Here is an 11,737-nt window from a genome sequence, read left to right as displayed (position 1 = left end):
CTGTGTATTGATCATGCTTCTTGATATGCAACGATAGTGGTGCACGGGTGAGCTGTTTGTTCTCCCGCACCTGTTCGCAATTGCTAATAACCCATCTGCAACCGTCTGACTATATGTGATGAGGTGAAAATCAGGACCCTGCACCCGACCCCGACCCGCCAACAGAAAATGCACTGCAGGCAACAGTCAAAGACAGCTGAACGATTTTTATTGACACGGGGTGCAGGATTTTGTTTTGCCTGATTTAGATACATGCAGCTTCTCTTTTGTCATTATATGTTGCCCTAGAGGACTAAATAAACTCTTGCTCAACAGAATAATATAATAGATGGATAGAATGGATAGATTCAATGTAGCTGACATCGGTAGAGTTTTCTCTGTCATCTTTCGCAGAGGGAGCAAAGAACGTTTAGGGACTGGGGAGAAAATACAATAAAGCAACAACAACAATAAATCATCAGTTTGACCAGTTGTAAGGGAGGGGGGGGGGGGGGGGGGCTGTGAAAACGACCAAACGTGTTTCTGATAAGATTTCAGTTTGATGTACACCACCATTCAAAAGGGGCACTTAGAAATGTCCTTGTTTTTGAAAAGATAAGCACATTTTGTCAGATTGATCAGAAATAGAGTGCAGATATTGTTATTGCTGTAAATGACTATTGTTGCTGTAAATGGCAGATTTTATTTATGGAATATCTACATAGGCGTACAGAGGCCCATTATCAGCAACCATCACTCCTGTGTTCCAATGGCACATTGTGTTAGCTAATCCAAGTTTATCAATTTAAAAGGCTAATTGATCATTAGAAAACCATTTTGCAGTTATATTATCTCAGCTGAAAACTGTTGTTCTGATTAAAGAACCAATAAAACTGACCTTCTTTAGACTAGTTGAGTATCTGGAGCATCAACATTTATGGGTTCGATTACAGGTTCAAAATGACCAGAAACAAAGAACTTTCTTCTGAAACTTGTCAGTCTATTCTTGTTCTGAGAAATTAAGGCTATTCCATGCGGGAAATTGCCAAGAAACTGAAGATCTCGTACAACGCTGTGTACTACTCCCTTCACAGAACAGCACAAACTGTCTCTAACCGGAATAGAAAGAGAAGTGGGAGGCCCCGGTGCACAACTGAGCAAGAGGACAAGTACATTAGAGTGTCTAGTTTGAGAAACAAACGCCTCAATTGGCAGCTTCATTAAATAGTACCCACAAAACACCAGTCTCAACGTCAACAGTGTAGAGGCGACTCCGGGATGCTGGCCTAAGTTTGTAAATCCTATCAAACCATACAATTTCAATTGAGGAAGTGTGATCATAATAATTAGGATATTTCAGTGATCCGCAGTAGAAGACGTCTTAAAATGCCCCCCCCCAGCCTTCAGATGTGAGCTAAACAGCTAACTTGCACAAGTGAACTTGTTCCAAACGTTTAGCTCAGTTGTATGCTACTTTGCGATCTATTGACAGAAAGGGTTAAATACTGTAGGCGCAATATTTCTGATGATACATTTTGGGGACTTTCAATTCATTTGCAAAAAAACATTAAAAAAAACATTCACTGTGAAAGTTGATACATGTAGGCCCTTCATATATAGGCCCTTCATATATAGGCCCTTCATATATAGGCCCTTCATATATAGGCCCTTCATATATAGGCCCTTCATATATAGGCCCTTCATATATAGGCCCTTCATATATAGGCCCTTCATATATAGGCCCTTCATATATAGGCCCTTCATATATAGGCCATTCATATATAGGCCCTTCATATATAGGCCCTTCATATATAGGCCATTCATATATAGGCCCTTCATATATAGGCCCTTCATATATAGGCCCTTCATATATAGGCCCTTCATATATAGGCCCTTCATATATAGGCCCTTCATATATAGGCCCTTCATATATAGGCCCTTCATATATAGGCCCTTCATATATAGGCCCTTCATATATAGGCCCTTCATATATAGGCCCTTCATATATAGGCCCTTCATATATAGGCCCTTCATATATAGGCCCTTCATATATAGGCCCTTCATATATAGGCCCTTCATATATAGGCCCTTCATATATAGGCCCTTCATATATAGGCCCTTCATATATAGGCCCTTCATATATAGGCCCTTCATATACAGGCCCTTCATATATAGGCCCTTCAAATAGGCCCTTCATATATAGGCCCTTCATATATAGGCCCTTCATATATAGGCCCTTCATATATAGGCCCTTCATATATAGGCCCTTCATATATAGGCCCTTCATATATAGGCCCTTCATATATAGGCCCTTCATATATAGGCCCTTCATATACAGGCCCTTCATATATAGGCCCTTCATATATAGGCCCTTCATATATAGGCCCTTCATATATAGGCCCTTCATATATAGGCCCTTCATATATAGGCCCTTCATATAGGCCCTTCATATATAGGCCCTTCATATATAGGCCCTTCATATATAGGCCCTTCATATATAGGCCCTTCATATATAGGCCCTTCATATATAGGCCCTTCATATATAGGCCCTTCATATATAGGCCCTTCATATATAGGCCCTTCATATAGGCCCTTCATATATAGGCCCTTCATATATAGGCCCTTCATATATAGGCCCTTCATATATAGGCCCTTCATATAGGCCCTTCATATATAGGCCCTTCATATATAGGCCCTTCATATATAGGCCCTTCATATATAGGCCCTTCATATATAGGCCCTTCATATATAGGCCCTTCATATATAGGCCCTTCATATATAGGCCCTTCATATATAGGCCATTCATATACAGGCCCTTCATATATAGGCCCTTCATATAGGCCCTTCATATATAGGCCCTTCATATATAGGCCCTTCATATATAGGCCCTTCATATATAGGCCCTTCATATATAGGCCCTTCATATATAGGCCCTTCATATATAGGCCCTTCATATATAGGCCCTTCATATATAGGCCCTTCATATACAGGCCCTTCATATATAGGCCCTTCATATATAGGCCCTTCATATATAGGCCCTTCATATATAGGCCCTTCATATATAGGCCCTTCATATATAGGCCCTTCATATAGGCCCTTCATATATAGGCCCTTCATATATAGGCCCTTCATATATAGGCCCTTCATATATAGGCCCTTCATATATAGGCCCTTCATATATAGGCCCTTCATATATAGGCCCTTCATATAGGCCCTTCATATATAGGCCCTTCATATATAGGCCCTTCATATATAGGCCCTTCATATATAGGCCCTTCATATAGGCCCTTCATATATAGGCCCTTCATATATAGGCCCTTCATATATAGGCCCTTCATATATAGGCCCTTCATATATAGGCCCTTCATATATAGGCCCTTCATATATAGGCCCCTCATATATAGGCCCTTCATATATAGGCCCTTCATATATAGGCCCTTCATATATAGGCCCTTCATATATAGGCCCTTCATATATAGGCCCTTCATATATAGGCCCTTCATATATAGGCCCTTCATATATAGGCCCTTCATATATAGGCCCTTCATATATAGGCCCTTCATATATAGGCCCTTCATATACAGGCCCTTCATATACAGGCCCTTCATATATAGGCCCTTCATATATAGGCCCTTCATATATAGGCCCTTCATATATAGGCCCTTCATATATAGGCCCTTCATATATAGGCCCTTCATATATAGGCCCTTCATATATAGGCCCTTCATATATAGGCCCTTCATATATAGGCCCTTCATATATAGGCCCTTCATATATAGGCTGTGCAACACTTTGTCCAGTTTATCGAATCAGTTATTTTCTTGCTCAAACCGCGAGCAACACCTGTAAAACTCAAGACATTCCTCTCAGAACACAGGGATGTCGATTTGCACAGGACTAGTATTACCAGAGGACTTTGGAGTTTGCCCCCCCAAAAAAACAGTAGGTTATTCTGGTTAATCATCCAGATTTCAGTTTCCATTTAACCCATCTAAACATTAAGCTACAGTTCCCTTGACATGCCATAGGCCTTCTTGTGACTGTCTAATTTGTATAGCACCTCACATCATCACACATAACACAGCCCGGCAGTGCTCTCATCCTCTTTTGCCACTTCACCAGATCTTTTACAAACATGACTTTTCTGGGCCTCCCTTCTTTTTATTTTCAACTCTCCTTTCGCAGCTTTTGTCTTATTGAAGTTAACTTCGACAATGTCCTTTTTGCCTCAATGGATGGATGTTAACTTTTTCTGCCCGTTCCCAAAAGCATTATCTTGCGATGGGCTGTGTAGGCAATTTGGCACGGGTACAAAAGTTTAGGTTTATCTACTAATACCAGATAGTGTAAAATAATGATAGAAAAACCTCAATGGATACTATATAAATACAATAACTATATATTTATGCATTTTTTAAGGTATTGTTTCTTCAACCTGCCTGCCACCGAGCCACCCTTCAGCCCAGTGGTGTAAAGTACTTCAGTAAAAATACTTTAAAGTACTACTTAAGTAGTTTTCTGGGGTATCTGTACTTTAATTTACAATTTATATTTTTGACAACTTTTACTTTTACTCCACTACATTCCTAAAGAAAATAATGCACTTTTTATTCCATACCTTTTCCATTACCTAAAAGTACTCATTACATTTAGAATGCTCAACCAGGACAGAATTAACTAACACTTTGTCCTCCCTGTTGCCTCTGATCAGACGGACTCACGGAAAACACAAATGCTGTGTTCGTAAATGATGTCTGAGTATTGGAGTGTGCCCATCTGTCTGTAATTAAAAATAATAAAACAATTGTGCCGTTCTGGTTTGCTTAATATAAGGAATTTGATGTATAGCAATTACTTTAACTTTGTACTTTTACGATTGACGATTGAGTCATTTTTTTCCTACCACTACAAGTACATTTAAAACCAGATACTTTTTTTTTTTTTTTTTTTACTTTTACTTTAAGTCGTATTTTACTGGGTAACTTTCACTTTTACTTGAGTCATTTTCTGTTAAGGTATATTTACTTTTACTCCAGTATGACATGTGAAAGGTATATTTACTTTTACTCCAGTATGACAGATAAAAGGTATATTTACTTTTACTCCAGTATGACAGATAAAAGGTATATTTACTTTTACTCCAGTATGACAGATAAAAGGTATATTTACTTTTACTACAGTATGACAGATAAAAGGTATATTTACTTTTACTCCAGTATGACAGATAAAAGGTATATTTACTTTTACTACAGTATGACAGATAAAAGGTATATTTACTTTTACTCCAGTATGACAGATAAAAGGTATATTTACTTTTACTACAGTATGACAGATAAAAGGTATATTTACTTTTACTACAGTATGACAGATAAAAGGTATATTTACTTTTACTACAGTATGACAGATAAAAGGTATATTTACTTTTACTACAGTATGACATGTGAAAGGTATATTTACTTTTACTACAGTATGACAGATAAAAGGTATATTTACTTTTACTACAGTATGACAGATAAAAGGTATATTTACTTTTACTACAGTATGACATGTGAGGACCTTTTTCCCACCAGGGGTTTGTTATTACCTGTAGTAATGTAGTCAGAGGGATAACTGTGTGTGTGTGTGTGTGTCATTCTCAGGTCCTTTCCTATCATGCCTCTGCTGCAGAGGAAGAGACGCGGGCGCTGCAGGTAACTGCGGTAAATTACAATTTATTAACTTACCACACACGCACTTACAAACACACACACACATACACACACACACACACACACACACACACACACACACACACACACACACACACACACACACACACACACACACACACACACACACACACACACACACACACAAACACACACACACTTGTGACCATACAAGCATTGCCAGACAGATGCCTTCCTTCAGGTTTAGTGGAAGGACCGTGTATAGATGAGGTGACTCCAACGCATGTAAACCTAACCAATATGACGTCTCACATGTAGATACTCATGCAGGCCTATGAGGATAACAAAAAAAGACTGACCATAATGATTAGGCTTTAAAATTGAGAGAGAGAGAGAGAGAGAGACCGCGAGAGAGAGAGAGAGAGAGAGAGAGAGAGAGACCGCGTGAGAGAGAGAGAGACCGCGTGAGAGAGAGAGAGAGAGAGAGAGAGAGACCGCGTGAAAGAGAGAGAGAGACCGCGTGAGAGAGAGAGAGGTCCACAAATTCCAATTGACTGTACTTAAACTCTTTAACATCATCCTCAACTCGCATCTTCTCCAATATTTGGAACCAAGGACTGATATCCCCAAAAGTGGAGACAGATTTGACCCAAATAACTAACAGAAACCTTGGGAAATTCCTCTGCATTATCATTAACAGCATACTAGTATATTTCCTCAGTAAAAAAAATGTACTGAGGAAATGTCAAATTGTCTTTTTACCAAATTACCGTACGACCGACCACGTATTTATCCTGGACATCTTAATTGACAAATAAACAAACCAAAACCAAGGCAAGGCAAGTCTTCTCATGCTTTGTTGATTTCCAAAAAGCTTTTGACTCAATTTGGCATGAGGGTCTGCTATACAAATTGATGGAAAGTGATGTTGTGGGAAAAACATACAAAACATACAAACAACAAGTGTGTGGTTGAAATTGGCAAAAAACACACACATGTGTGGGCTGGGCTGTGGGGTGAGACAGGGATGCAGCTTAAGCCCCACCCTCTTCAACATATATATCAACGAATTGGCAAGGGCACTAGAACAGTCTGCAGCACCCGGCCTCACCCTACTAGAATCTGAAGTCAAATGTCCACTGTTTGCTGATGATCTGGTGCTTCTGTCCCCAACCAAGGAGGGCCTACAGCAGCACCTAGATCTTCTGCACAGATTCTGTCAGTGTCATGTACTGACCTTAGTTATTTTGTTATGTCTTTGTTTTAAGTATGGTCAGGGCGTGAGTTGGGTGGGTTGTCTATGTTCTTTTTTCTATGATTTGGGATTTCTGTATTTGGCCTGGTATGGTTCTCAATCAGAGGCAGCTGTCAATCGTTGTCCCTGATTGAGAACCATACTTAGGTAGCCTGGTTGTCCCTGATTGAGAACCATACTTAGGCAGCCTGGTTTCACTTTTGAGTTGTGGGTGCTTATTTTCCGTGTCAGTGTTTTGTTCCACACGGAAATGTTTCGGTTGTGTTTTTTCACGTGGTCGTTTATTGTTTTGTTCAGTGTTCATTATTCTTATAAAAAAACCAAGATGAACACTTACCACGCTGCGTATTGGTTCGATCCTTGCTACTCCTCCTCCTCCTCAGAAGAGGAAAGCCGTTACAGTCAGACCTGGGCCCTGACAGTAAAACTCAGTAAGACTAAAATAATGGTGTTCCATAAAAGGTCCAGTTGCAAGAACCACAAATACAAATTCCATCTAGACACCGGTGCCCTAGAGCACACAAAAAAACTATACATACCTTGGCCTAAACATCAGCACCACGGGTAACTTCCACAAAGCTGTGAATTATCTGAGAGACAAGGCAAGAAGGACCTTCTATGCCATCAAAAGGAACATAAAATTCGACATACAAATTAGGATCTGGCTAAAAATACTTGAATCAGTTCTATAACCCATTGCCCTTTATGGTTGTGAGGTCTGGGGTCCGCTCATCAACCAGGACTTCACAAAATGGGACAAACACATTCTCCATACAAATTCTGCAAAAATATCCTCCGTTTACAACGTAACACACCGACTAATGCATGCAGACCATTCTACAACCACCTAAAAGGAAGCGATTCCCAAACCTTCCATAACAAAGCCATCACCTACAGAGATATTAACCTGGAGAAGAGCCCCCTAAACAAGCTGGTCCTGGGGCTCTGTTCACAAACACAAGCAGACCACACAGAGCCCAAGGACAGCAACACAATTAGACACAACCAAAAAAATGTAAAAAGCTAACTAGAATGCTATTTGGCCCTAACAGAGAGTACACAGTGGCAGAATACCTGACCATCGCGACTGACCCAAAATTAGGGAAAACTTTGACTGTGTACAGACTCAGTGAGCATAGCCTTGCTATTGAGAAAGGCCGCCGTAGGCAGACTTGGCTCTCAAGAGAAGACAGGCTATGTGCACACATGAGGTGGAAACTGAGCTGCACTTCCTAACCTCCTGCCCAATGTATGACCATATTAGAGACACATATTTCCCTCAGATTACACAGACCCACAAAGAATTAAAAAACAAACCCATTTTGATAAACTCCCATATCTATTGGGTGAAATACCAGTGTGCCATCACAGAAGGAAGATTTGTACATAATATGACATTTGAAATGTCTTTATTCTTTTGGAACATTTGTGAGTGTAATCTTTACTCTAAGTGTTTTCTTGTTTATTTCTCTTTTGTTTATTGTCTATTTAACTTGCTTTGGCAATGTAAACATATGTTTCCCATGACAATAAAGAGAGAGAGAGAGGAGCGAGGAAAGAGAGGTTCTAATCTAAAAAGAGAGAGAGAGAGAGAGAGAGATATCCTTTGTGCATTAGGGGTGTCCTGTCTGCTCTGGGTAGAAGTGCTGTCAGCTAAAGGGGAGGTGAGCCGAACACGGATAGATACTCTCCCTGATCACAGCTCATCAATTATTAATGCCTGCTAGAGATCCCTGGTGCTTAGAGAGGGTGTGCGTGTGTGCTTATGTGCATAAATATAGTATATGTGTGTGTGCCGTATATGAGTGTATATGTGTACATCCCTCTCACACACTCCTCTCTCTGTTTGTGAAGATGGCCACTGTTCCGTCGGCCCAGTCTCTGCGTCTGATGGAGTTCAGTTTCAGTGACTTTGAGCTGTCCGACGCTGAGACCACTCAGGCCACCATACGCATGTTTGTAGACCTCAACCTAGTCCAGAACTTCCAGATGAAATACAAGGTGTGTGTGTGTGTGTGTGTGTGTGTGTGTGTGTGTGTGTGTGTGTGTGTGTGTGTGTGTGTGTGTGTGTGTGTGTGTATACGTGACTATGTGCATGTACAGTGCCTTGCGAAAGTATTCGGCCCCCTTGAACTTTGCGACCTTTTGACACATTTCAGGCTTCAAACATAAAGATATAAAACTGTATTTTTTTTGTGAAGAATCAACAACAAGTGGGACACAATCATGAAGTGGAACGACATTTATTGGATATTTCAAACTTTTTTAACAAATCAAAAACTGAAAAATTGGGCGTGCAAAATTATTCAGCCCCCTTAAGTTAATACTTTGTAGCGCCACCTTTTGCTGCGATTACAGCTGTATGTCGCTTGGGGTATGTCTCTATCAGTTTTGCACATCGAGAGACTGACATTTTTTCCCATTCCTCCTTGCAAAACAGCTAGAGCTCAGTGAGGTTGGATGGAGAGCATTTGTGAACAGCAGTTTTCAGTTCTTTCCACAGATTCTCGATTGGATTCAGGTCTGGACTTTGACTTGGCCATTCTAACACCTGGATATGTTTATTATTGAACCATTCCATTGTAGATTTTGCTTTATGTTTTGGATCATTGTCTTGTTGGAAGACAAATCTCCGTCCCAGTCTCAGGTCTTTTGCCGACTCCATCAGGTTTTCTTCCAGAATGGTCCTGTATTTGGCTCCATCCATCTTCCCATCAATTTTAACCATCTTCCCTGTCCCTGCTGAAGAAAAGCAGGCCCAAACCATGATGCTGCCACCACCATGTTTGACAGTGGGGATGGTGTGTTCAGCTGTGTTGCTTTTACGCCAAACATAACGTTTTGCATTGTTGCCAAAAAGTTCAATTTTGGTTTCATCTGACCAGAGCACCTTCTTCCACATGTTTGGTGTGTCTCCCAGGTGGCTTGCGGCAAACTTTAAACGACACTTTTTATGGATATCTTTAAGAAATGGCTTTCTTCTTGCCACTCTTCCATAATGGCCAGATTTGTGCAATATACGACTGATTGTTGTCCTATGGACAGAGTCTCCCACCTCAGCTGTAGATCTCTGCAGTTCATCCAGAGTGATCATGGGCCTCTTGGCTGCATCTCTGATCAGTCTTCTCCTTGTATGAGCTGAAAGTTTAGAGGGACGGCCAGGTCTTGGTAGATTTGCAGTGGTCTGATACTCCTTCCATTTCAATATTATCGCTTGCACAGTGCTCCTTGGGATGTTTAAAGCTTGGGAAATCTTTTTGTATCCAAATCCGGCTTTAAACTTCTTCACAACAGTATCTCGGACCTGCCTGGTGTGTTCCTTGTTCTTCATGATGCTCTCTGCGCTTTTAACGGACCTCTGAGACTATCACAGTGCAGGTGCATTTATACGGAGACTTGATTACACACAGGTGGATTGTATTTATCATCATTAGTCATATAAGTCAACATTGGATCATTCAGAGATCCTCACTGAACTTCTGGAGAGAGTTTGCTGCACTGAAAGTAAAGGGGCTGAATAATTTTGCACGCCCAATTTTTCAGTTTTTGATTTGTTAAAAAAGTTTTAAATATCCAATAAATGTCGTTCCACTTCATGATTGTGTCCCACTTGTTGTTGATTCTTCACAAAAAAATACAGTTTTATATCTTTATGTTTGAAGCCTGAAATGTGGCAAAAGGTCGCAAAGTTCAAGGGGGCCGAATACTTTCGCAAGGCACTGTATGTGCACATGCCTGTATGTGTGTGAGTACATATATGTGTGTTTATACATTCATAACAACAGCTCACCACCCTCTTAATCAGGATTCCTTAACACACCACAGTGGCCTTGTCATGCATCACTCACAATAGATGACTGACGACATCATAACCTATAGAATGCGAAGGACTTTGAGGTTCAGAAAAAGGTCATAATGAATGTCAATTTTTATTATCAAATCATTATTGAACAAATGTGTAAGTCACTATGCATTGGCTGATAGGGAGTTGATTGGAAGCTTATGCCGGTAAATGGATGGACATGGAAAGATTGGATGAACAGAATCCAGTGATTCTATTAGCAGGGGGGTCTAAGTTTTCCTATAACACCAATCAGATTGCCAGTCTGGCCAATTTGAAGCTTTACTGCTTGAGAATGTACAGATACAATTAAAGTCACTGTCATTCTGTCTGTTCTCTATTTTCTTGTTTAACTTTTCCCTCTCTCTTGCTGGCCATTTTTGCTCTCTCCACCTCCTCTTCCCCTCCCCCTCCTCTTCCCCTCCCCCTCCCTCCCCCTCCTCTTCCCATCCTCCTCCCCTCCTCCTCTTCCCTTCCTCCTCCCCTCCTCTTCTTCCTCCTCTCCCACCACCTCCTCCTCATCTCTCCCTCTTTCTCCCCACTTTTTCTTGTCTATCTCCTACTGTGTTCCTTCATACCCCCCCTCTCTCTCCCCCTTTTCCCTCCGTTCCCCCTCTCTCTCTCTCTCTCTCTCTCTCTCTGTAGAGTCTGTGCCAGTGGATCCTGAGTGTTAAGAAGAACTATAGGAAGAACGTGGCCTACCACAACTGGAGACACGCCTTCAACACCTCCCAGTGCATGTTCGCCTTGTTCAAATCTGGCCGGTTACAGGTGAGTTCAGACAATCAATGGCCAGCATGGAAGGGGTGCCGGGTCACTCCGTCCAATCAATAAATAATATATCCCCAGCAGGAAGTCTTATTTGTGTCATTCCGACCAATGGCTATTGAGTCAACATGCTGTAACTGTGCTGTTACCGGGTCAGTCCGACCACTGTGTTCTGTCAAGTCAGCATTCGCTTCCAGTTACCTTAATATTTAAATACCAAATGTT

The 11,737-nt window shown here is 40.9% G+C and overlaps 1 protein-coding gene across 4 annotated transcripts in view; it reads left to right on the top strand.

Moving 5' to 3' along the window:
• LOC110500730 (cGMP-specific 3',5'-cyclic phosphodiesterase) overlaps positions 1–11,737 on the top strand; it is a 111,534-nt gene that overhangs the window by 86,233 nt on the left and 13,564 nt on the right. For 3 of the 4 annotated variants that reach the window (XR_005038647.1, XM_036958213.1, XM_036958211.1), the window contains exons 12-14: positions 5,619–5,678; positions 8,758–8,904; positions 11,390–11,515. Coding sequence is in view for 3 of the 4 variants with exons in the window: in XM_036958213.1 (XP_036814108.1) it covers positions 5,619–5,678; positions 8,758–8,904; positions 11,390–11,515 (333 nt within the window). In the remaining variant the exon portion in view is untranslated. The remainder of the gene's footprint in view (positions 1–5,618; positions 5,679–8,757; positions 8,905–11,389; positions 11,516–11,737) is intronic. The other variant, XM_036958212.1, reaches the window with a different exon arrangement.

The sequence above is a fragment of the Oncorhynchus mykiss genome, chromosome 21, assembly GCF_013265735.2.
Source record: "Oncorhynchus mykiss isolate Arlee chromosome 21, USDA_OmykA_1.1, whole genome shotgun sequence".
Taxonomy (NCBI): domain Eukaryota; kingdom Metazoa; phylum Chordata; class Actinopteri; order Salmoniformes; family Salmonidae; genus Oncorhynchus; species Oncorhynchus mykiss.
Note: the sequence above shows the minus strand (reverse complement) of the source record. Positions and strands in the feature narration are given on the sequence as shown.